The sequence below is a fragment of the Pseudochaenichthys georgianus genome, chromosome 10 (assembly GCF_902827115.2).
Source record: "Pseudochaenichthys georgianus chromosome 10, fPseGeo1.2, whole genome shotgun sequence".
NCBI classification, from domain to species: domain Eukaryota; kingdom Metazoa; phylum Chordata; class Actinopteri; order Perciformes; family Channichthyidae; genus Pseudochaenichthys; species Pseudochaenichthys georgianus.
In genome coordinates, this window is record NC_047512.1 from 18,844,978 (window position 1) to 18,872,559 (window position 27,582).

The window sequence follows — 27,582 nt, forward strand, 5'->3', positions numbered from 1 at the left end:
ATTTTAGCAGCAATCAACATAATAATCAGCCTGCTGCATTCACAGATAGCCCAGCGGGTGTGTCGACATTTCTCCAATTTCACAATTTATGGTCCTCATACAAGCAACACTTTCACTTTAGGTGCTAATCCAGCTGCATTCCTAATTCTTGTTAATATGCGAAGTGTTTCCCTGGATGTCATCACCTCTGTGTTTTATGAGCTGAAGAGGGTATTTAGTTCTGAAATATAACTAATACATGCTCACACAGCCATTGAATTAACAGTAAAATATTATGTCTTGTCAAAAATATCCCACTACACTACGTGAGGTGTCTTATCGTGCCTCATTATATGTATTTGCTTCAGTCAGTGCACTGTAGTTTGTGCATCCTTACCAAATGATAGACCATGTGAACATCCTCTGCCAATTGTACTTAAATTGTAAAGGACACAGTTATTATGCTTTCATTCTGTGAAAATCTAGAAACAAATGGAATAATAATAGGAAATTGCAGTTTGGAAATGTTTACGAGCGTGTAAGCTCTCTAAGGCAAGCACATGCAGCATTGCAAAGGATATGTTTCTCACCCTCTGCCTTTGCATATTTCACACTGGCGTAGTCTTTGGAGATGTAAGTCATACTGAGAGAATTTGACTCTGCATGCTAAAAAGGCATAAATATGGGAGAAAAAAAAACCTAACCAGCAGATGACCTTATTAGTTACACTCAGTGTGTACCATGCAGTAGCAATATTGCCTTTATTTGTCATTATTACCCCCCGCCATTACTGTGAGTAGGCGGAATATCAATTTGACAAAGAGGGCCTCTGACAAAATGTTAAGGAGCCCCCCTGTCATGTGGGACACATCCCTACTGTTCTGAGTGGGCCGATATGGCTGTGTTTTACTACTTATGGATATTCAGTGGAAGAGCACAGAGCTGGTCTTGCTGTAATAAGGCATTTACCAATGCAGAGTAGCACTGTGCACTGTGAGAACATATGTTAATGCACTTGGCTGTGGCTAGAGAAACAGCAAGAGATTTCAGGAAAAAAAAACACATGGGACCGGTCTCCTGGAGCACACATTCGCCTTCTACAAAGATATTAATATGACTGCTGCTCAGTGGTGGAAGAGGAAGAAACATTACCCTGGCAGTGAGGAGAAGTTTGTTTTGGTGATGGTTATGGACCCCAATTGAGGCTGAAGCAGGCTGGGGAAGAGAGACAGCTCTGTGCTCAGTGGCTTTTGAATTACATCAGTGGCACACTTTTAACTGACTGCACTGCCAGAAAAACTGACATAAACATATTTGAGAAAGATATGCGTGGAGCAAATGGGGATATGACTGTGAGCCTTGTCTCTGCGCTTTATCAATGTTTTACCAAGTCTGTGCCACTGGCTTTGCAAGAAGGATATGTCTCTGTTCCCTCTCAAGACATGACAGTTACAGTAAGGCAAGGCAAGGCAAGGCAAGGCAAGGCAAGTTAAGTTTATTTATATAGCACTTTTCAACACAAGGCAATTCAAAGTGCTTTACAAAAACGAAAGACATTAAGAAAATGGCATTTAAACATATTACATATTGGAAAGAAGTTGTCAGTTGCAGAAATACATTTGATGAAATATATGCTGTTTGTATAAGTCACCATTAAGGAACACAGAAGGAAAAATGATGCCATGACCCAGTATTTCATTTTACTTCATCTTCCTGTGAGTTTAGAAATGCGTGACTTCCAACAACTGCTGAATAATTAACTCGGCTTTCACATTTATATGGGTTACCTTATACGTGCATTTCGCATTTGTAGATCTTTTTCGTATTTTATTTTATCAGTAGTAAAACAAATGGTTCTTGTGTTCTTGGTTGATGACATGGTGCTGTTGTTAAGCAACAACTTGTTCTTTTTTCTGTGAATGTAGAGTCCTTCTGTTAACAACTATGTCAGCCAATCTTATATTCTTTAGCATTTATTTTCACGTCACTGGTAGAAGGGAACATGATAGCAAATGAATGATACTGAACAAAAAAATCCAAATGTACAATATTCAAAACCTTCTCACAATCGTTTACCTTGACAGCGTCAATGAGGAGTGTGTGGCTTATGTTAAATTTGCAACAATGATAATTAGTCCAACTTGGCTATTAAAGTGTACTCGTTATTCATATTAAACTGTTCTATGTCTACCAGAAACAGTCCCTTTATTTCGCCAATAATGCTTCGATAATTAGACAATGGATTGGACAGAGATGGTTTTCTTTATTATACGAACATGTAACAAAAATGAATGTCTTACAACCACAGTAAATGATATATAGAGGCCTATTCTAGATGCAAACATAGTGCATAATGCCGTTTCCTCCATATGATAACAATGATCTATGTTGAGTGATCAGATTACATATCACTGGAAATAGCAACAAATGAAATATTTTTTGAAGCGAAGACCTGTCTACACTTCAGCAGAAAAAAGGATTTATTCTTAGAGCGAAGTATTATCACTGCTTGTTCACAGTCGATGGAATGCTAATGTTTAACACGCTTTTTGTGAAATCCTTATGCTTGTGATGATATGTGAAGAATGGAAGTGAATACATTTTGAAACCCAGATCAAAATCAGCTACATGCCATTGTAACTAACCATTTGACTATCAGAGAGTTTGTTTCAAATTCAAGTCAGAAGCAACTCCCAGTTTAAGGAGATATTTTACATAAATGTTCTGAAAAAAATCATTGATCAGTGTTATCATTTCGCCTCATGTTTGTCAGAGAATGACGATCATTCTCCCTTTGCTTCAAACATGGGCCTGTGATACAGTATGTCATTGTACATCACAGTCTATGGACAATGCCTCTGCCAGTCTCAATGAAGAAAACTGTCAGATGTTTCAATGGGAGATAGATCAAACGGATGAACATTTCACGCTACTAGTCAATCTCAATAAAAGGAAGTTTTGACACATCAAGGGGCTTTCTATTCTCTTTTCCACCTTCTTTTCTCTTTGACAGTACACTTAGTGGCCACTTTATTACATGCACCTCCGCATTAATGCAGCTCACTCCTCCAGACAGTGAGTCAAGCGTAGGTGACTCACTATGCAGACAGACAGCATATGCAGACAAGGTTTGGAGGTTTCCTTACGGTCCAGCCAAACCTGAAGGCTCCAAGCATATCTCACTGATATCTACAGCAGGTCTAATTTCATTTAAGTCAAATCCTGCATCTCTGTTTGTATCTCACTGACTGGTAGGAGAAATTATGTTTTTGGGTTGCTCGTCTGTCCCATTTGGTGGACATTACTTCTTAGGACAGCCTTGAGACAACATTTTCAAATGTGGCACCATATTGTTCACTTTAACTCAAGGATCAATTGATTTTGGTTATCAAAGGTCAAAAGCAAAGGTTTCTGATAACGCGCATCTGTTCCCTTCTTGTGAAAGTGTAACCTTAATAACGCCTGGAGGGATTTTTATTTCATCCATCAAAGACGGCCAGTGAGACTGAAGGAAGAACTTAATATATTGTGGTGGTTGAAGGATGGAGTTCAAGGTCCCACAGGGCTTACAAAACTACAGTATCTTCTTGGCATCCCTAAGAATTAATACGTTAATTATGACACAATTTCAGACAAATAGTAGTAGTAGTAGTAGTATAAAATTAATAAGTGATGACATTTTATATCCAAAAGGTGGTCAAGGTCAAAGCATAATGTTCTACAAAAACACTCTTCTGGCCATTATTCAATGCCATAACTAAGAAACAGAATGGTAGATTCTGGCCATTACACAATTGGATAGTGAATTGTTCACCCTAATCTTGGGTGTCCCCTTGAAACGGCAGTGATTATTTAGAACTTCTGTGCTCTCTGAGTTGAAGATTTGTGTGAAGCTTCCACAATTTAAAGGTTTTAGCTTTTTTTCATCATATGATCCATATTTGAAGCATTGTCTACTGTCATGACTTTAGCTTTGTGTTCTATCACATACAGAATTGTATGGTGTTTTTTTGTTCTCACTAATCGACTTACAGCGGAACAAGATCAACAAAGCTTAAAATATAACGAGGCAAGTCAAGTGAAAGTTACTGAGGTATCTCTATGTCTTAAATCCCCAAAAATACCTCAAGGGCAGGGGCGGCGGGTGCTGTAGGCTAGGGAAGGCTAAGCCTTCCCAAATATTTGTGTCACTGCATCCTGGTAGAATACAAATATAATGTATAATGTCTGTGTCTTTGACATTAGCGCTGCTCGCCACCTGTGCCCTGTACTACGAAGCCAGTTCAACAGACCCTGGATATGTTTGAGTAACAAACAAACTAACAACAACAAACTAACAAACGAGATCTCGCTAAGCGGTCCTACGACGCTGGTTATCAACTCGGTAAATCAAGCCAGGGTTTCTCTCTCCAGCTGAGAGCGCGTTCACAGGGGCGGGGTTAGCTACATTTGACCAATCACAAACAGGGACAAGTGTACTGACAGCGCAGCGTCATACTTCATTAATGAAAAGTAAACTAATATTAGACAAATATGAGCTTTAAACAGCCATGACTTAAACATATAATCCAGGATACAAGCCACAGAGTTGCACCTGCAAGGTGAATATAGAACAACTGGTTAAAAAATAACTACCGAGTGTTTGAAAGCGTATAGTTTTATGATATCACTGCCCCATCTAAGACACGAGTGGATCTGACTTTAATTACATTTGACTCGAGTGTTTCGTCAACATAATGTGTTGCTTAAAATAATACTTCTGCATAAAGTCTGTGACACTGTGAGTGTTGCACGGCTGGAGAAGCTGACTCAGATAAGGAAATATATGATATATTATGATATTATATGATCGATGATCTGATTGATGATGTAATATGAATGATAAGTGCGACACGTCGGCGTCTTCTCAGCATACGGCAGTTTAAACTGTATTTCCTTTATCCTGAAATATGACTTGAGAGATTTAAACTCCGCACACTGAGTTGATCTCTTTTCTATACACGCCGGAGGCGGGCAGCGTCAGGTAATAAAAGTTATTTAGCCTTCCCAAACCTGAGCCTCACGCGCCGCCTATGCTCAAGGGGTTTCCAGTTCTAACCCATCTCCAGTTATAACCTGATCATTTGGTTGCCCTTGCTGAACAGCTTGAGTATGGGATTAGTTTTGCATCATAAAGATAAAGCAACACTTTTTCAGAATAAAGCAAAACTATGAGTTTAAAAGAAAAAAAACTGAGTCAAGCAAAATAAAATAAATTTCAAAAATAAAACTATAAGTTGCAAACAAATCATTTGTGTAATTATGTGAACTATAAGTCTTTTTTCTTTGTTTTAACATAGGTTTTTGTTTGCAGTTCTTGTTTCTTCTTTCTCAATGATCAGCCTTTTGCTCTCGCTGCAGCACTCTCTTTTAACTATGGAGTCAGATTTGGGTCAATATTCTAGCGCGCAAAACAAGCTACTCACGAGCGGGAAATGTGCTTTTACATGCGCATGAAATGACCCTACGCGCGCAGATTAAACCCCCGCGAGCGGCTATGCGCTCGCTCGTGAGAGAGACAGCCCTCTTGCTCCTTCGCGGGAGTGTCAGCCTCACTCGCTCTCGGAGTCTGTCTACGCGCGCGTGAAAAGTTTCTGGCACTTTGGGGCGGAGCCACTGGACTTTGATTGACAGCTGCAAGGAAGCCCGGGGTTGCCAGGTTTGATAAATGCCTGAACTACCAAGAGCCGAGGAATGACAGCTGCAAGATCAGTTGGACGAGATTGAATGGTAAAGTTGTCCATAAAAAACTATTATATTCGTACAGCTAATATATATATATATATATATATATATATATATATATCTTAATGCATTTTATATAAACAATATATTTTTGAGTGGGCTGTATCCAGGGTTGGGTTGTAACGGAATACATGTAACGGCGTTACGTAATCAAAATACAAAAATCAAGTAACTGTATTCAGCTCGCGTTACATTTGAAAAACGAGTAATCTGACTACAGTTACTTTCGTAAACCTGAAGTGAATACATTTTGGATTACTTATTGGAATTATTGGTGGAAAGATTTCCTCTCAACATTTAATATTCAAGTAGTTACAGCCGAATCATCACAGCCCACAAAACCACCGCAGATGGACCAAAAAAGCGTTTGAAAAAAAATTGCGGGTCCGCTCGCTCAGTGAAACAATAACAACGAAACATGGAGGAACAAAAGTCTGCGTTTAAATCGCGTGTTTGTATATATAGGTGTGTGTGATTAAAACACATCAGCCTGCGGTCGCTCTTTAGTCTTACTAATGATTATTTCTGAAGGTATACACAGTGAAGGCGGTGCGAAAGGCGGTGCGAAAGGCGGTGCGAAAGGCACTGCGAAAGGCACTGCGAAAGGCACTGCGAAAGGCACTGCGCGGCTCGCTCGTCTTCTCAGAGGCTGAGTTAACCCTCCCGCTGCCTCCTGGTGCTGCAGAGATTTCATGAAGTGAAGGAGGTTTTCCTTCTAAAAAACAGCTGTGGGCAGCAAATACTGTGAGTGTCACGGACATGAATTCATAGATCAAGGCAGACTGGTGCACACACTCTCCTGTTTTGCCAATCCGGTGCTTAAACTATAGCTCTACACCCCTGGCCGAAATGTCCTTAAAATGAAGTCCGAGTTCGACATTTGAATTCATGTCCTGCCAACACTGGCAGGACAGAAGGCGACACGCCCGTTCTAAGCCGTGTCCCTCACTCCTCACATCCCAAGCTGCATCCCCAACAAGTGTATTATGTTGTTACATCGTTTCAGATGTGATGTTTCAGTTGTGCTCTTGATAAGCCATTACAACAGTAAAAACACGTTCAGTTTCCTTTTGCTTTTTGTGTCTCCTGTTCACCAAAACATACCTATCTGTGATGGAAAAAGAAAGTAATCCAAAAGTAATCTAAAAGTAATCTGATTACGTTACTTTTTTAAGACACGTAACTGTAACTGTATTCGGATTACTTTCAGAGCCATGTAATCAGTAATCAGTAACTGATTACATTTACAAAGTAACCCTCCCAACCCTGGCTGTATCTGTCGAAAACTGCTGTCTGCTGTATGCACCTCCCTTACTAAATGAACTATAACTGAATTATGGTATTACTATAGTATACTATAAGAGTTGTATAGTGTCCTTTAGTAAGTTTGTATTTTTCACCAGCTATTGTATTACTATAGTTTTTTATGTAGTGCCATTTTATTAGCTATAGTAGCCCTATAATATTTCGATAGTAATACTATGTATCTAGATCTTTGTAGTATTCCTATATTATTTTAAATAGTATAACTATAGTATAATATATAGTGTTTCTGTAGTTGTTTTTTGAACACACTATAGAACACTCCTATAGTAATAGTATGATGTTGTCATAATGAATGCATATTATTACTATAGTGTTTGTAAAAGTATTGCACTCCGAGAATTAATGTGCAATTTTTTTTATATCAAATTAATGTATATATATATATATAGCTGTGTAGCTGTACACTTTACGAATATAAATTACGAATATAATAGTTTTTTATGGACAACTTTACCATTCAGTCTCGTCCAACTGATCTTGCTGCTGTCACTCCTCGGATCTTGGTAGTTCAGGCATTTATCAAACCTGGCAACTCCGGGCTTCCTGGCAGCTGTCAATCAAAGTCTAGTGGCTCCGCCCCAAAGTGTCAGAAACTTTTCACGCGCGTGTAGACAGACTCCGCGAGCGAGTGAGGCTGACACTCCCGCGAGGGAGCAAGAGGGCTGTCTCTCTCGCGAGCGAGCGCATAGCCGCTCGCGGGGGTTTAATCTGCGCGCGGGGGTCATTTTATGCGCGTGTAAAAGCACATTTTCCGCTCGTGAGTAGCTTGTTTTACGTGCTAGAATATTGACCCAAATCTGACTCCATATTTGCGCTCTATGGAGTCAGATTTGGGTCAATATTCTAGCACGTAAAACAAGCTACTCACGAGCGGAAAATGTGCTTTTACACGCGCATACAATGACCCCCGTGCGCAGATTAAACCCCCGCGAGCGGCTATGCGCTAGCTTTGATTGACAGCTGCAAGGAAGCCAGGTTGCCAGGTTTGATAAATGCCTGAACTACCAAGAGCCAAGGAGTGACAGCTGCAAGATCAGTTGGACGAGACTGAATGGTAAAGTTGTCCATAAAAAACTATTATATTCGTAAAGTCTACAGCTAATATATATATATATATATATATCTTATATCGCTGGCGTTACTGTTATCACTTGCTCAGTGTCATTTCATTTGACCAAATGTCTTTACATATACATTTAATAGATTTTATTATTATCCACCTTTTTGTTTTATGTCCTTTTATTTAAAACATTCTTTGAGACTTCCTCTTCTGGTTCAAATGTCAATAAATGTAATTTGGATAATCACTCTTTTGTCTTTATTCTACATGAAAATGTGAGAGATTCCATTCAAATCTGTTGATTATTCATATCTTCCTCAGGCTAGGAATAGTATGTAGAGTTGTTAATGCTAAATGTATATCATTTTCTCACAGGATATAAAATGAAACAACACCGGTTTTATCCATTGTGTATGAATGCTTCAGCTCTTCAGACCAACATAGTAAGATGTGAGCATGTTCCTAATTGTGTTGGTATGCAACCTAGGTCTGGTCTGTTTAATAAAGCAAATCTGTCACTTTTATATTGTAGAATTTGTTCAATTAAAGCAGTCTTTAATTGTTTGTCCTAAACATAGCAATATATGCTTTTGAAATGTAACATGTCTTTGAAAAATAACAGTAGACAGTTTATATTGTGTATCACCTTTAGCTTAAAAATACATAGATGTGTTTTTTTAATCTATAAAATAAATAGACAGACACTTTATCAATCCCAAATTGGGAAATTATTTATAACAGCAGCAGTGTGTTAAGGTATTACAATATTTAAAGTTGGAATAAAGTATAAACTACACATCACAAGTATAATGCACTGCAATCCATAAGATAAGTCCGATATGTTCATGAAAATTCCCCAGGAGACACCAACACTAACGTGGCCGAGTGGACTCCGGAGTTTGCTGCATGAGTTGAACTGTATGATCTGTGGTGTACTGGGCTGTCACTCAAAAGCTGAGTAGCCAATGGGGACACACCCCTGAAAGTCCCGCCCACCTAAGTCTGATCATTGAGAAAGAATAAACAAGAACTGCAAACAAAAACCTTAAAACAATTTGTTAAAACAAAGAAAAAATAATTATAGTTTACATGATTACACAAATGATTTGTTTGCAACTTATAGTTTTATTTTTGAAATGTATTTTATTTTGCTTGACTTCGTTTTTTTCTTCTTTTAAATTCATAGTTTTGCTATATTCTGACAAAGTGTTGCTTTATCTTTATGATACAAAACTAATACCATATTCGTAGAGATTGCTGACTCCAAACCATGATGCCACCAACCCACACACCACGGCAAAGCAAAGAGCACTGGCTACTACAGACTAATAGAAGCTCTGCAGGAGCATATTGCACACACTAGAGGATCTGAGTCACCCCAGGAAGAACAGACTGCTCTGTCCCTTCTGAAGGGCTTCATCTTTGTGAATCGTGTCCAATTTCGTTTTTTTTTTACTATAGTGGACCCCAAGGTTCCTATATGAGTCCCCTCTATTCACCGACAGCACTCTCCCTCTATGAAAACTAGCAGGGTGTCTCTCGTTCTTCTGGTTGTCCACCACAAGCTCAATAGTCTGTGGATGTGTAGCTTCAGGTTATTTTTGTAACTCTTATTGTTGTATCAGTCTTCTGTACATCTCTGTAAAAAGTCTCTATGTGAAGACAGCATGTTTCTCAAAGAAGCTATAGTATATTTTCACTGGAATCACATATGTTAATATGGTGATAACTACTGTAACACCAACAAATATAATTTATTCGCTTAATTTAATTCCTTCAAACTTTCACTATGAGATTGAACAGACATGGATGCAAATTGACTAACTAATGAGGTCAACAAATTGTGGTAATTTTAGTTTTTATTGATTCTGACGTGCCATGGATGAGTAAAACTCAATCTCTTTAAGAGCATAGCTAATATTTGTTAATGTTGCAACATGAATATGGTAAAAACCTGATTGTATGATTATACGGCTTCTCCTATCTGGTGTAAGGCAAGGCAAGTTTATTTATATAGCACTTTTCTGTACGCGACAATTCAAAGTGCTTTACAAAACAAATTAAAAGACTTTTTAGGAATAAATACAGTAAAAAAACATTATATAATGGCATTTTACAACAGGCATTACAAAGCGAAGATAATAAAATAATAAAAATAAACACCACATGTTTAAAAGGCATACTGTAGTTCGAATATGATCATCTCAATTAAAAGCAGCGGCAAAGAGATATGTTTTTAGTCTCGATTTAAAAATAGTAAGCGTTTCTGCGGACGTGCATGATTTGGGTAGTTTGTTCCAGATTGTCCGACAGCTAAATGCTGCCTCTCCATGTTTTGTTGTTACTCTCGGAACCGATAGCAGACCGGGTCCCAGAAGATCTGAGGCACCTTGACGGCTCGTAATTATGTAGGAGTTCAACAATATACTTTGGTCCTAAACCATGTAATGATTTAAAAACTAGCAATAGTACTTTAAAATAAATTATTTGGCTGACTGGAAGCCAATGTAGAGATGTCAGAACCGGACTGATGTGATCCACTCTTTTAGTGTTAGTAAGGACACGTGCAGCAGCGTTCTGAATCAGCTGCAGTTTTCTGATGGATGTTTTTGTCAGCCCTGTGAATACACTATTGCAGTAGTCGAGTCTACTGAAAATAAAAGCATGGACAAGCTTTTCTAAATCCCGTTGTGACATTAGTTTTTTAATCCTCGATATATTCTTCAGGTGATAATAAGCAGACCTAATGACTGTTGTAATGTGGCTGTTGAAATGCAGGTCTCAGTCCATCACTACACCTAGATTTCTGGCTTTATTAGTGGTTTTGTAGTCTGCCGACTGAAGCTCTGCAATTACTTTTAATCGGTCCTTCTTTGCTCAAAAAACAATGATCTCTGTTTTTTGTTTGTTCAGTTGGAGAAAGTTCTGAGTCATCCAGTCAGTGATGTGCTCAATGCACTTGCTCAGTGTTCTAATCGGAGAATAGTCTCCTGGTGTGTTTTTAAAATAAATCTGGGTGTCGTCTGCATAGATGTGATAGCTTAGATCGCTCTTTTTAATAATTTCAGCCAGAGGTAGCATATAAATATTAAAAAGCAAAGGTCCTAAGATGGAGCCTTGAGGAACCCCGCATGACATATTTGTCAAAGTTGATGTGTAGTTGCCTATAGAGACAACGTTTTTTCTGTCCTTTAAGTAGGTACTAAACCAATTTAGAGCTGTTGCTGAAACTCCCACCCAGTTTTCTAGACGGTCTAGCAATATGTTGTGGTCAACAGTATCAAAGGCTGCGCTGAGATCTAATAATACTAAAACTGATATTCTGCCACTGTCTGTGTTTAAATGGATGTCATTTAAGACCTTTACAAGTGCAGTTTCAGTGCTGTGGTTAGGTCTAAAGCCTGACTGAAACACATCAAAACCGTCATTTAAAAACATGAAATTACTCAACTGTTGAAAAACAACTTTTTCAATCAATTTGCTTAAAAAAGGAAGGTTTGTTATTGGCCCGTAATTATTCATTACGGTTGTGTCTAAGTTATGTTTTTTTAGGTTTAATTACTGCAGTTTTCAGGGCCTGTGGAAATACACCTGATTGAAGAGAGTTGTTTACTATGTGAAGTATATCTGAGGCCATGCAGGGAAAAACAGTTTTGAAAAATCCTGTCGGAATAATATCGAGGCTACAGGAGGAGGACTTCAGATGTTGAATAATGTCTTCCAGGTCTTTAGCATTTATCAGACGGAATTGTGACATGATGTCTGAATTGGCTTTAGGTGGACACAGGGACAACACATTGGCTGTACCTGATGCAGAGGCACTGACAGTCTGTCTAATTTGCATGATTTTGTCAGTGAAGAAGGAGGCAAATTCATTGCAGGCCCTGGTGGATAGAAATTCTGGAGCTACTGACACTGGGGGGTTTGTTTAGTTTGTTGACGGTAGCAAACAAGGTACGTGAGTTGTTTTTATTATTGTTATTTATTTTTGGTAATGATGTCAGAAAAGACTGTCGTGCCTTTTTTATTTCCTGATTATAGACGCAGAGTCTCTCTTTATATATTTCGAAGTAAACTTGGAGATTTGTTTTTCTCCACCTGCGTTCAGCTTTTCTGCACTCAGTTTTTGCTGTTCTCACAGTCATGGATTTTCTCCATAGAGATTTTTTCTTGCTAGATACTTCCTTTGTTTTAATGGGAGCAATGGCATCCATGACATTTGTTATTTTAGAATTAAAATGATCAACTAGCTCATTTACTGAGAAGTTAGCATGGGCAGTTGAGGGAGTACACATTTGAGCAAACATTTCGTCTGCATTTTCAGTTAAGTGACGTCTAGTGGTCACCTCTTTCTTAGCAATTGTATGGACGGTAATAGAGCTCTCAAAGAAAACACAGGAATGATCGGATAGCGCTACATCAGTCACCAGAAGCTTAGAGATGTTCAGACCCTTTGATACAATTAAGTCCAGGGTGTGCCCCTTATTGTGTGTCGGACCCTTGACATGCTGAGTCAGTCCAAAATTGTCGATAACACAAAACAGTTCTTTTGCCCCTCTATCCTGGGGATTGTCAACATGGATATTAAAATCACCAACAATGACTAGGCGGTCAAAGTCAATACACACTATAGACAACAACTCGGTAAAATCATCAAAAAAGCTTGCACAGTATTTGGTTGGTCTATAGATGTTTAGGAAAATCGCTTGTGTAAACATCATAGGGTTTTTATTTCATTAATAATTGAATATTTAGTTTTACTTTAATGGTATTAGAAATAAGTGTAATGATAAGAGTTAGAATGTATAAAATAAATAATACAAAGGGCACTTAAAAAAACTATTTCCTGAAACTATGAAACCCCCCTGCTCAAATGGTATAGTCCATGCTCCGTAAAGCCCATTGGGAGCTCACACTTCCTGTTTGGCAGAACGGACCCATTTCTACAAGGTAAATGAATAAGATGGAGCGCGTTAACAAACTTTTCACTGTGTCTTTTTACTTTATTCCTCTGCTTTACCCAGCTATGGCTAAAAGGGAAACTTGCTTTTAGTTTTGTTAAAGGGAAATGAAAACACTTTTCAAACTGCTTTCCATGCGACAATATTGCCATTAGGAAATGTATTTATCTAGTCTATTTCCAATGTAAACGATCGAGATACGCGAATTTACTTTTTGAAATACGTGCCTAATGACCATGGGCGCTGCCATTGCTCCGGGACTTTTCCAGTGACGTCACTGTATGGGTGCGGCTTCCTGGGCCAAAGCTCAATAACAAACAACATGGCGTGCAATGCACCAGTAGTTTACATTACAAGAAAACGGTCGTCGTCAGGAGTTTATTGTATTGCCCCAGGCTGCACAAATGGATTTTATACAAAGAAGGAAGAAGTACATTTCCATAGGCTGCCACTAAAGGATGAGAAGCTGCTCAAAGTCCAGTCTGGATGCCTGGTTCAATACAAAACATTGGATTTGAAGCCAGGATCTGTTCCCACAATATTCGATTTCTCAACGTATGCAGTCGGGAACACCGACCGTCCCAGCACGTCGGCCGCGCAAGACAATGACAGTGTCAACAAACGTGAAGTTCGAGCCACCAAACGAGTTGCTTCAGCTGCCGAGAGAGAGGTAAATATTGCAGCACTACCAGATTACTAGCTCACACATGTATTTACTGACACAGTGTGACCTTATTAATTAACGCAATCGCGTCCAAACTAAATGGTAGCTATTATTATGACGTACAATAGAGAATTGGGGGTGTTCTATAGCTCAACTAATTAAACTGGCATACACACGCTCATCTGTCGAAAACAGCCCTAAAAAGGCTAGTATTGCTATTGATGGATGGTATTGCAGGACCCAGAGCGCACGGAGCACAGAGCGGACAGCAGATAACGGAATTGCAGTTGTATTGCTTATAGATTATCAGAACATTTCAAAGGGGACACAGCCCCATTGGATATTAACCTATGGATTAACTACATCATCGTTGTTATCGTTGTAATGCCATTGAAGACCAGTTTAGACCAGACAAAGAGGAAGGTAAGCTATGTTAGCCTGGCGTATGTTAGTACCTAGCGCCACTTGTTTTGATGTACGTTTTTGTTGATAACCTCGCGAGTTTGTATCTTTCAGTGTTGAGTGGGCACCGTTAGATTCTGTGTCTCCTTGCGATCATAAACGATGTGTTGGATGTGCGGCTAGGATAAGTAATAAGGGAGCTAGGAGTGATTTTCGGTGCAGTAATAGATTAGCATTTTTCGCTCGGGGCTAATTCAGAGGCTCACTGTTAGCATTGTGTTTTTTTTATTCCGGATCGTATGCCACTCTATTCAACCGAATCGGTTCATAAGCATAGGCCATGGGATGCCTGGTAACTGTAGATGCTTCCACATCAATGTCATCTCCCAATGAATAGTCAAATTCATCGTTCAAAACGTCGATCTCATTGCAAAATTCCTCCATCGCTGCCATATCTGCTACGTTGTGTTGACTTCAGGTGGAGCGAAAACACAGCCAGTGACGTCACCATTTGGGACTCCCCTAATGGTGGCGGCCTGGTCCCGGAATTCCCCACCCCGCCAGCAGATAATTAATTTTCTTTTGGCGAGTAATATCATATACAATAAATATTACGATCAATATCCATTGTAAAATGAATAAACTACCGGAATATTATAACTGTAATTGGTGTTTCCTTTCCCCTTTAAGGTAATGCATTGTTACAGCTGCACCTGACATGCTACTACCAAACAAGACACACATGAACGTACAGCACTATTATGTGTATATGTGGCATGTGCTTATTGAGGAGAAAATCTGAGACGAAATAGTAAAGAGGCGTCAATGCCGCAAAACAGGGCACTGGTATTTCCTCACATTGGCATGGGTGAAAATACAGAGCCGAAAGCACATGGTGTTTGATATTACTAACACCAACAAGCGCACTTGGATGCCATGCTTAAGTTATTCTGGTTTAATGCTAATTACTGCTAAATGGGGCTAAAACGTCTGCTAGCAATACCCATTAATGGATGGAAAACATTGTTACAGTACAAGGAGTAGTGTATTGAAACGTTGAATTCAATATTCTTGCACACTCAGATAAATACCCTTAGATTAAAAAGCTAAAATGTGCCAACGTGACCATAACTAGGATGCAATTCTACACGTTTGTTATCCCTTAGAACAAAGTGTTCATCTCTGCAATGCAATTACTAATTGATGTTGTAGGAAACAACTTGGGGCTTAAATTAACTCAGGAAAACATCTTAAGTTGGCCAGGTGTTGGTTTACTAATAAAATGTTTGCTTTTTGCTATTGACAGTGGACTTTTTTCCAGTGGGTTTTTCTAGCAAGATGTGTCATTTTCAGAAGATGGTTTCAGGAAATTACTTTTCTTTACTTCAATGGTGTGCACAGTCCCCAGATCACAGCCTAATAAAACACTTTGGAGAAGAGGTGAAGTGGGATGTTCACAGAATTCACGCCCCTGAAAAACTGAAAAAACTATTCTGTCAAGTCCGGATAGATCAAAATCCCTACAGAACATGTGTGGCCCCTTGTTAAATCAATTCTTCAAAAGTGAAATTACGATTCTGATGTTCAAATAATGCCATATACAGTTATACCAAGGTGTACCCAATACAATTGCAGTGTGAGAAAAAGTTTGTAGAGAGTACTTGTCCATGGACAAGTGAGTTTGGCAATTTACTTGTCCGAATACATTTTTCACTTGTCCAGAATGGACAAAAATTGGGGCCACTGGAATCTTCTTCTTCGTCATCGTATTTTACATTTTCCCACGGTTTTTATGACACCGCTAACGTAAGTGAGCGGTAACATTTTACTGCATCACACATAGGGTTGGGTATCGTTTGGATTTTAACGATTCCGGTTCTGCTTTTCGATTCCGGTTATTTTTGGTTCTCGATTCCGGTTCTTTGAGAGGGTAAATAAGTCCCATGACAAACTGGGAGAAAAATATATTTATGAAAACATTAAGTCAAATCTGTATTCCTATTTACAAATCACTTCATACTGTTTAATTTCTTACGGTTATTGAATACAATTATATAAAAATAATCTCTGCATTGTTTAGTTAGTTCTAAGTGGTGCAGTTTGAGAATGTACAATTGGCCCAGTTTCCTCTGATGTTACACTGCAACCTGCCTGTGAGACACAGTCCAACCACACATGTCCAACACATAGGACATGACCTAATAATAATAATAATAATAATAATAATAATGACACATTAGATGTATAGCCTATAGGCCTAGCACTTTTCTACAACTCAAAGAGGCTTGCACGCTTACACATGTCCTGCAATACACATGCTGCAGCTGCTCACTGTTTGTAACAGTAAATAAATAGTATTTTCATTTCAATAATGTACTTTCTATACCCTGCTTCATAAACAATACTGACATCCCTGTGCTCCTCCGAGTCTGGGGATCCGGGGATGTGAGGACAGTGCGAGGACACAGACAGGGAGGCTGCTTCACTTCATAAAGGAAATGGTGGTCAATATTAACAACTCAGGAGCTAAAACGCTTAATAACCTTCATTACGTGTTAGAGAAAGAACATAAGAAAGTTTGACAGGCTGTTAAACGGGCAGCGTGTGTAGAAAGAGAGAGAGAGAGACGCTGAGCTGCACCGTGCAGCGATCAGCTGATACGGAGCAAAGAGAGAGCTGCAATCCGCGGGGTTCGGCCTCCTGTCCTCACAACTCTTATTAATCCCGGTACCGGACAATTGTTATTTGTTCCTACTCGGAACGAGTTTTACTGCCCAACCCTGCCACTGTGCTACACTTCCCACCCCGCTTCGCCCCTGTCTAACTGTACAGAAAACGGTGAGATGCATTTCCTTAGGAATCGACAAGCAGAACCGAAACTAACACTTCTAAACGAACAATGGCAGACACGTACAATTTGCGAATGAGTTCTGCCTTTTGTATACTGAATGTATCAATAATTTTGTCAATAAATCAGGCCGAAAAACGTCACTTGTCCGCCGGACAAGTCAATTGAAAGATCTACTTGTCCGATATTGTAAATAACACGTCCCGGACGGTGGGACGTGTACTTTTTCACACACTGAATTGTCAATAAGTGTATTTACAACCACTTAAGACCCCCTGCTGAAATATTCCCCTCCTCGGCTTCTTAGCATAGACACCATGACATCCTGGATTTGCATAGTAGTAAAGATCAATGTAGCTCTTGGAGGCTGGTGCCACTTATTCAAAAAAAGCTCCCCTTCTTTTCCCTAGTGTACTCTAGAGCAAAAAGGGGTTAGCAGTGAGTGATATGGATAAAGAAAGTCAGACACTTCCTCAGCCAGAGTCAACCTCAAAGAGCATTTTGTCCTGTATCTTCTTTTAGTAAAGTACCTGCAACCCTCCTCACATCAGTACTAAATCAAGGTCTGTGTCACACTATTTGATGCTGTTTGATGTCACTTGAGATGTGAAACAAGTAATGGAAGACAAAAAAAAGCACATATGCTCTAAAACTGGCATTGCATTTGTTGTCTTCCATCTTCATCTTTAAGCACGAGAGTAATCTTTTTTGTAAGCGATAATCATTAAGTTAGATGTCACTGTGTTATGAAGGATGTCCTTCAAGCCGTGCCTGATTTCAAGGGACAGCTTGACAAAACTCACTTTAAATTTGGTTGGAAGCATGTCTAATTGAATTTTGATACGTAATTAAATCAAGCAATAAATCAGCCCAGATCCCACTGCAACTGACAATTCAACACTCCTGAGCACCACAAGCTAATTATGATGAAGTTATTATCTCAGCCAAAGGGAGTACTCTGAATGGCTCCTTCTGCATCATGGAAAATCTTTTCAACTAGAATGTACTCAACCTTGAGGAAAGGGCATCGCTCGTATTAAGGAACCGGAAGATCCTATAAATGTCACTCGCTTGGTTGGAAATGTTTCCAAGTTGAAACATTGTCCTACTTTGATCAGGTGATTAAAGCCAGCGACTGATTTTGACTCATTTGTACACATCCACATTGATGCAGAGAGGCAGAAATGATTTCATGTGTTGTAAATCAGCAATTATAGCTGGTAGTAATTTCTGTCAATAATCCCTTGATGTGTAGGAAGTGGCTATATTGATTTAACATGGATTAAAAGCATCGTCCTCATCATCAGGTTCCCAGTCTCATGTGGTTAATCAATTACATTCCCTTGCGACTTAAGTATGCTTTAGATGCCATGCACCGCGCATGTAATCTCATGACATAAGGTATTAAATAAAGTCTAATTATAACTTTGCAGCCATGTGTCATATCCATCTCTTATAATACCTTCCCTAAGTACACAGATTGGTGTGTCAGGAACAGGGTGTAAAACACATTTTGGTCTGCCACATGATCCTTATAAATAAATAAGCATAAACTGTGTTTTAATGATCATCATTCTTGAAGATGCAACATCTTTTACAAACACATAAAGAAGTGAAAAAAGGCAACATTCTACAATTCCCCAGATAATCACACAAGATCAAGCTGGTATGGTTCCGTAAATGAATCCTCTGCAACAATTACCGGAGTAGCCTCCCTCTGCATAATTTGATGAGCAAAAAGAAAATTGATGAACTTTTTTAATTATTACGCCGCTTGGGATTCTGACACAAGCACCACAGAGAGAGGGGGGGGCTCTCCATACAGCTGCTAGGGAGTTTTTTCTCCCTTCCCATTTTTTCCTCTTTCAACCTTCCCTTCTTTAATTCACCCAATTTATCGGTCCAAATGAAACAGCAAAAGGTTAGAGTGTGGAGTAATTAACAGCAGCTAGCCTAATGAAATCAGGAGGGGCCGGTACACTGGGAGGATCAATATTTTGCTAAGAGTGAAACAAGAGGGGGTGATTGTCCAGGGGAAGCACATATATAGAGGACCACTTAATAATAATACTAAGCTGATGAAAAGGCAACATGTTGTCCACTTGTAAATCAAAATGGGCTCGAACAAACTGTGACATTATTGCTGTCTAGTAATTGTGTTAAAGCAAAGCTGGTCCTTGTGCACACTCAAGAAGTGTAAAGGATTTATACCACTCAGCGGTTTGCTGAGAGGGTTTCCCTTTATTGAATGTCAATAACTACGTCAATACACTTTGGACAACTGAACACCAATGCAGAGGGAAATGGGGATTCTATTTATTTAAGGCTACACTTAAGTATATTGAAGACTTTATTAGCCTTTTTTGATGAGGAGGTGATTTGTTTGCAACAGTTTTATCACGCTCCCTAAGACATGCTGCGTTAGAAATATAAGGGATGTAAACTTGAACTCAGCCCACTGTTTCTTGGCTGAGATATGCACGTCGAGTGCACACATGAGCAGATGGAATGCACGTCAAAGTTTTTTCCACTGTGAATATTTATATTGCGAGTGCATATGTTTGCATGTGTGAATATGACACCTGAAGAAACTGTTAATTTAATTATTTTGATATTTTAGCTACATCCAGCTCAGGGATAGCAGGCTACATGCTTTTCTCCCAATCTCTCAACACATTGTAGACAGTGGCACTGCCCTAATATTTCTGGAGAACTGAGGTAGTGAGTGAGTCACCAATGACTACCTTAATCTGACTCAAAACAAATGTGAAATACACAAAGGCAATAGGCCTATGTAGCCGCTTAAGAAACTATAGGTTCCTTACGTAACCCCAGTTCTCAGAGTAACATGAAGTGAGATGTCTCACTATGGGATGCGCCTCATCGCGGAGCAAACAGAAGCATCAATCGCATTACGCCAATCCTGATTGGCAGGTGATCTTGACGTCAGCGTCAGGGAAATCACCCCCTATAAGTAGCTTGCGCCACAACGCATGCGTCATTCAAAATAAGCACCTCTTCTCGCTTCATCATAGCAAGGAGGGCCGTCTGGTGAGACATCTCACTTCATGTTACTCTGAGAACTGGGGTTACGTAAGTAACCTATAGTTCTCATTCATAACACTCCGTTCGATGTCTCACTATGGGAAATTGTAGCTCCCGTATTGCCAGACGAGCTTATCTCGAAAATCACCAACCAACCAGAACTTAACCGGTAGAGTCCCGACTCAACAAGGTGCCCAGCACTACTCGGGCCACGCTTGGAGCGGAGACGTCTAGCCTGTAAAAGCGGACAAAAGTGAGCGGCGAGGACCAGCTCGCTGCTGCACAGATGTCTTGGATGGAAACACCCTTGAACAAAGCCCAGGATGTAGCCAGGCCCCGAGTCGAGTGAGCCCGCAGACCCGAAGGTGCTTGCACACTCTGACTCGTATAGGCCAAAGCAATCGCCTCCACAATCCAGTGGGAGAGCCGTTGCTTAGTAACAGGCTTGCCCTTGTGAGGGTTAGCCCAGGACACAGAGAGTTGGTCATTAAGACGAAGCTCTTTTGATCTGTCCATATATGTGTGTAAAGCCCGGACTGGACACAACAGATCCTGCTGCTGCTCCCCGGAGGAAACCAGCGGCGGAGGAAATGCCTCAATGTCAATCGGGGTACACGAACCAACCACCTTGGGTGTAAAGGCAGGGTTGGTCTTCAACAACACTCTCGTTTGCCCTGGGGCGAACTGAGTGCATGAAGGATGCACAGACAGTGCATAAATATCGCTGACCCGCTTGGCGGATGCCAGGGCCAGTAACAGCACAGTCTTGAGTGACAGATGTTTCATATCAGCTCCTTCCAGGGGTTCAAATGGGGTAATTCTGAGCCCATTTAAAACCACTGCCAAGTCCCATAAGGGCACCAGTGACCTGGAGACAGGGAGGAGCCTGCGAGTTCCCTTCATAAAACGGCAAACCAAAGGATGTTGGCTAGCCGTCTTACCCTCAAAGCCCACATGGCATGCAGCAATAGCAGCCAGGTACACCTTGATCGTGGAGAAAGCTCTGTGTTTATCAATCAAGTCCTGTAGAAATGATAAAATCACCCCGACAGGACATTGAAAAGAGATGTGTCCTTCTTGAAGGCACCACTCCTCAAACACCCTCCACTTACCCTCCAGGATCGCCCCCCCCCCCGCCTGGGACAATCTGTCCCTGCGTGATGGGGGCTGTCATGGCTGCCCGCACAACAGCTGATATATCTCCGCCAGCCCGTACTTTGCGGGCTAGGGCGGAACCATCAGGATAAGTGTGTGGCGTTGCTCCTTCACTCTGGCCAGAGTTGGGGGTAACAGAGCCAGGGGTGGGAACGCATACAGAGGACCCAGAGGTCAATCCTGTACGAGTGCGTCCCCGCCTAACGGTGCGTTTAAATCGTGCATTAAAGAGAACAGCTGTCATTGAGCATTTTTTCTTTATGCGAACAGATTTAACGCGGCTCCGCCGTAACGCACCCACAGCGGACTCACGATCCTTGGATGTGGAGTCCAGTCTGCATAGAGTGGTGCACCTCTTGACAGTAGTTCTGTCCCGAGGTGCATCACTCCCGGTACCTGTGTCGCTCTCAGAGAGAGGAGACGTCTGCCACTCCAAGGGATCAGTTTGTGTGCCAGTGTGTGTGACTGGAGACAACGCAACCTCCCTTGGCGGTTCACACATGATATCGTGTTGTCTATCCTCACGAGGACATGGTGCCCTCTGAGAGAAGGCAGGAAGCATTTTAGGGTGGGGACCACCGCTAAAAGCTCCGGGTAGTTTACGTGCGCCCGCTGGAGGTCTCTGCTCTAGAGACCTCTCACCAGGCGACCTTCGTAAATACCCTATCAGCCTGTCTGATATGCGTCCGTGGTGACCACCTTCCGTGAAAGGACAGCACCCGTAGCCGCTTCCCGTACTAGAAAAGTCGGGTGTAGTGCCACTACGCATTACATAATAACCAAAACTCTCCGTACACTGTGGCGCGTGGGGTTTAGTTCTATTATGAGACCCATGTTGAGCGGGTGCTTTACGAGGACATTTGTCTGCGTAATCTGACTCCGCTCGGCGTGCTTTATAGATAAAACCCTTCTTTCTAGGAGAGAGAGAACCTCTCTCTCCAGAATATGGGTTGACTCTCTCTGGGCTTGTGAAAACAGATAGTGTGTAACTGTTTTGAGAAGCCCAGGCAGATGTCGTGAGTATCTCCTGCTGCATGCTCCTTAGAGCCAGCTGAGATGTCACGCTTACAGCTCCAGCCGGCACAGCGCATGCGCGTGACGGTGGTGCCTTCACAGACCCGTCAGTAATCCGCCTTTTGAGAGATGCCGTAGCTGCTCTCAGAAGGGGAACAATTGACGGGATGTTTATTGGCTTCATTGATTTTCTTTTAATTTTTTTGAGCTGCGCCCTCGGCCTGAAGTCTGGATGCGTCAGCGGCAAATGTTTTATGACAGAGGAATCAATCAATGTGTGACATGTGTTTGTGCGGACTTGAGGATGGTGTTTAGGCATGACATGAAGGTGTCCTCTTCTTGTTCATCTGACTCGGACAGGAGGAACACCAGGGCGTCCTCCTCTTCGTCCTCCTCATAGTCCAGCTCGAGGACATCCTCCGCGGGTGAGACCATGGTGAGGTCTAACCGGGAGCCCCAGCTTGGTAAAGCGCGGGAATGCGTTCCCGCCTGTCTTGTCGTCCCCGGGTCCCGGCCTGCCAGGGCGCGGGATTCCGGTTCTGTGGCCATAGCGGATAATGAGCCCCAGACCGACACGGAGAGGGGTTCGCTCTCTGTGGCGGACGCCCCCGTGTCTTGACTGCCGGCCGGCAGGTCCATGGACATGGGGGGGGTCCTGTTCCGACAGGCTAGCTTGTCTTGCTAACCTTCGGCGGAGGCTCTTGACGGTGAAGCGGACACAATGTCAGCATGAGCCGGGGTTGTCGATAGCGCCTCGGGCGTGTTCCAGCCCGAGGAAGGACGAACAGACCTGGTGTGTGTCTGTGCCCGAGATCTTCAACCCGCAGCCGCAGAGTCGAGCCACCGAGTCCCTGACTCCTCTGGTGTGAGGGAGAGGGGTGTCCATCTTTGTCGCCTCGTGGCGTGGAGAGGGCCCGCTCTCGACAGGTGGGATGGGAAAAAAAGGTATTACCACCTTGTCCTTAATCCGGAGAAAAAAGGAAAAAGGACGGTGTGGGTCTTTTAATCCCGGAGAATACTGACTGGTGTGGCAGTATGCTCCTTTTTAATCCTTTTCCCCTCCGTGAGGAAGAGAAAAGAAAAACTTCCTCGCTACCGTGGTGTCGGTAGAGAGCGAGCGAGCTAGCAACAGGTGTGCTGCTAGCTTGAAAAAATCGGACCTACCTTACTTTCTCATGTAGAGAAGGGCGCGGTCGATTTTAAATACTAACGGCGTTAGTACTACCGTCTTCCTGCGAAGCAGAAGGAGTAGCCGGCGAGCGCCCGTCGACCGAAATGGGTATTTGGGTTCAGTCTGTGGACTGTGAAGCTTGCCCGGCTACTGTGAGATGTGCTCTGAAGCGAGAAGAGGTGTTTGAATGACGCATGCGACGTATCGCAAGCTACTTATAGGGGGTGAATTCCCTGACGCTGACGTCAAGATCACCAGCCAATCAGGATTGGCGTAATGAGATTGATGCTTCTGTTTGCTCCGCGATGAGGCGCATCCCATAGTGAGACATCGAACGGAGTGTTATGAATGAGAACTGGCTAGCTATCCGGCTTCCTGTCCCATTCTTCACTCGGTGCTTCTTCACACCTTCAAAGGTATTTACATTACGAAGTCTACTGGAAATGTTCGAGACTGTAGAGATGGGAGTTGCAGATCTCATTAGTGTTAAACTATTAGGAGCATGGGGACCCCAGGGATGAGGGGTTTTAAGGTTTTCACTGGAGCTTGAAGTTATCGCATTATACACTCTTTTAAAACTGTTTTTCACAAACTTGCCTAAAGACGCTAATTTAAATAACTCAACTCTGATGTCTTATTCCTGACAGATTCAAGAGGTCAGCCAATTTAGCTAGGACATATACACTTTTTTTCTCACTGGTTCTATTATGAAGAATACGTATTTGTGAAGCTGGAAATCTGATCATTTTGACAACTGCTCTGGTAATTGCTAAAAATGAGCAGTAGGAAAATGAAGTTGATTGATATTCCAATGTAATGTTGACATGTACCTTTGTGAGCTTGATGACAGAGAGGTCAGGGGAATTTCCCATCAGAGAAATTGGAATAACAAGACCTGAAAAATCCAGACATAGTTATTTAATTGGCTGTGTGTTTGAAGATGGCTTTCGGGAAACAGTACCTCTGGTTACTTTTGTTTGAATACAAGTCTGTTTTTTATGTTTTACACACAGTTTAGGGGCTGAGAACATGTGCTTTTTAATTGTGCTTGAATTTCAAAAATTATGTGTTTAGAGTGTTGCTGTAGGAACACAAAATTAGCTGATATAGCTCTCTAAGAATTGTCAATGAATTGTAATTCGAATTTGTAATTAATAATTAGGTTTGCTGTTTTCTCACAATTATTAAGAGATATCTTTTTGTTCTATTCCTTATGTTCTCCCCATACAATAGTACAGGAATGTCGAGTTATGTATGGTAATAACATAAAGAATTCTCTGGCCAGGTGTTGATATTTGTATTAATTCAGATTATTTTGTATACTATAAATGTAATGATAAATGCAGTGAAGGAAAATTATTATCGTATAGACAAAAGCTGATGGGAATTGTCTTTTTAATATCGTTGCTATGCACACAGTGGATTCATTGTCTTTCTCTTGCACACTGCAGGCTCCCGCCATAGATGTAATATTAGCTACCCTCCAGTCACCTACGCACAGCTGGAATGCACTCTTACCTACCTTCTGTCAAAGCCTTTTGATTATTACCCAGTCCTCCTCCCTCTGTGCCAGCCTGCCATGCCATAGCTCAGACCCTCACTGGAGACCAGGGGTTATTGCAGCACTTCAGCCCGTCTCTGGTTGGTACTGTAACTGAGTGCTGGGGAACTCATAGACTGCACTGTATAGTGAGCATGTGCTTCACGTGTGTATAAATGCATTCCATATAATGCTACAGTATGCTATATGATTCCTTAACTCCTACCTACATGCATGTATTCATTGTGCAGCCACTGTATCTCAAAATTGGGATTCATTTGGATACAGAAACAGAACACAATAAGGTCTTGTGTTTTTAATCAATTATTTATCCAATATTTTAATGATCAGAGTGCCTGGGGTGATCAAAGGCTCGGTTCAAGCTCCACTGCCTTTGCTCGCTAAGACATCCCTCTGTACTTTGATGTGGTTCACCAACAAATGCACTTATCTTAAGCATAACTCTCTCTCCCAGGCTTGCATGTGGGTGCTTTGAAACCACTAGTTTGAGAGGCGTATAACAGAGAGAGGGTCACTGACCAATCCTTGCTGAGGAGAAAAAAATAGATATCTCTCTGATTTATGGGCTCCAGCAATCAGATGTTCAACTACTATTTTGAATGTCATCTAAGTACGAGACAAGCATAGGTCACCTTCTCAGATATCCCATGTACATTATTATCATATATTTAATTGGTTGGCAAGGTCTCTAACTTGAAGTGTGTGTCACAAGATGCTGAATAAAACATTACTTGGAGAAGAAACAACTGCTTGATGGCAGCCTCAAGTAAAACCCTTGCTTTAAATGACCAGTCAGTGGATGCAAATGAGTTACTCTTCAAATAGACCTGACAAATGTTGGTGTGCTCAAATATGCAATTATTTATATTGAAAATAATCTCATATACTAAAACATAAAGTTAAAACATGTTTCATTCATTATCCTTGTCAATTACTTATTAGGGGTTAGTGCTATAGCAGTTCCAGACTTAATGACAGTTTGGTGTAGTGATAAGTACGTTATGAATAATTCCAGTTCATATCAAGGTTATAAGAGCTTTTTATAACCTTGACATGTCACCATATGCACAACATGTCATGTGTCAGATCGTGTCTACAGTATATTACATTTTTGCAAAGCAAAATAATATAATATATAATAATATAATAATAATTGTATATACAGTATCAACCACACTAACCATTCCTTATAGCAGAACATTTCAGCCTTAAATGTTATGCATGCATGACGTTAGTTGTCTAAATGGTAAACAATTCTCAAATGTCTTAATATGTCTCCACACAAACATGTTGTATATATATGTGTGTATACATACAGTACAGTATGTGATAAATACGTTTCAATACAAATGATATCACTGTGCCAGGTAGTTATTTGTCAGAAGTTTGGAGACCTTACTTCTTAATTTAGTTTGGTTCTCCACCCTGAAGCTCCATTTTGTTTTTGATCAATGGCTTTGGTTGTACCGTTATCGCTCAGTTAGTAGCAACATCCCTTCGTGAACAATTATGGCGGGATAATCTGTTGACATGAACTTGTTTCCTGTTCATTGTTTTACCGTTCCACCTCAGCAGTCCTTTCTGCTTCTCCCCCTGTCTCAGTGGCTTCTCCCTGCCAGATGTCTTCTATTTTCTTTGCAAATCAAGTCATGTACTAGGATTATTATACACAGTACAAAGAAAAAAATTGGTGATTAAAAATTAAATACTCTTATCTCTCTGTGAGTTATCTCAGTCCCCAGAGAGAGGATGCTATTTCGCAGGCTTGCGGGTGTCTTTTGTTCCCAATTTAGAAGCTTGACGCTGTTTATTGTTAATTTTTTATGCTTCATTTGATATTCTGCTCACTTTGCTTTCTGACATGCAGAGAAAACATCTTTATCAAAGTGTCAGTTGTATGGCTTGTGTTGCCAGGATGTCAGGTTTGCCCTATTCTCTACAGTTCTGGGGAGAGGGTGTGTGCTCTGCAGTCAGTTTGTTGGCGTACCCACCATTTATGTGCTCGACAAACATGAGGAAGAAATCGATATGTACCCTAAATCTCAATTCAAACTTAAAAATATATATATTTTAAACCTCAAAATCTATGAGGGTGTCAATGTTGAACAAAGTTTCCTTTGTTTGCTTCACATATCCATTTCTATAGTAAATCCTCTGCAGAGTTCCAATCAGACAGTGATGTGAAATGTTCTTTTGTCTTTGCAGGAGGCCTGTCAACTCGGCAAGATAACCTCTGTGAATGTAAGTCTGTTCTCTGCTCCTTCTTGCATGTGCATTTCCATCATTAAAATGTCTATTTGCTTTCTTTTTCACACGTTACAGCTTAAACAAATCGGCATGTCTCCCCTATAGCCTACTATTTCTTGCTGGGAATATACATAATTGTTTCCATTTGAAAACCACAGTTAGAGTTCAATCTTGTAACTTTAGTTGAAAGGTTCTGTTGGTTAAAAAGAGAGAAACCATCAAGGTTATGAAACACTTGTAGAAAACACTTTTTTTATCTTAAAATTACAGTTTTATCTTACAGCAATAACTTATCTATTTATCTCATTCATGGCATGATCTTTGATTTTGTATAAAGCTTTTAAATATGTGAGGTTGTGCGTGGG

At 40.9% G+C, this 27,582-nt stretch overlaps 1 protein-coding gene across 1 annotated transcript in view; it reads left to right on the forward strand.

Annotated features, from left to right (window-relative positions):
• pcdh11 (protocadherin 11) overlaps positions 1 to 27,582 on the forward strand; it is a 150,166-nt gene that overhangs the window by 58,720 nt on the left and 63,864 nt on the right. The window contains exon 5 of the mRNA XM_034092901.2: positions 27,176 to 27,211. Coding sequence (XP_033948792.1) covers positions 27,176 to 27,211 — 36 coding nt within the window. The remainder of the gene's footprint in view (positions 1 to 27,175; positions 27,212 to 27,582) is intronic.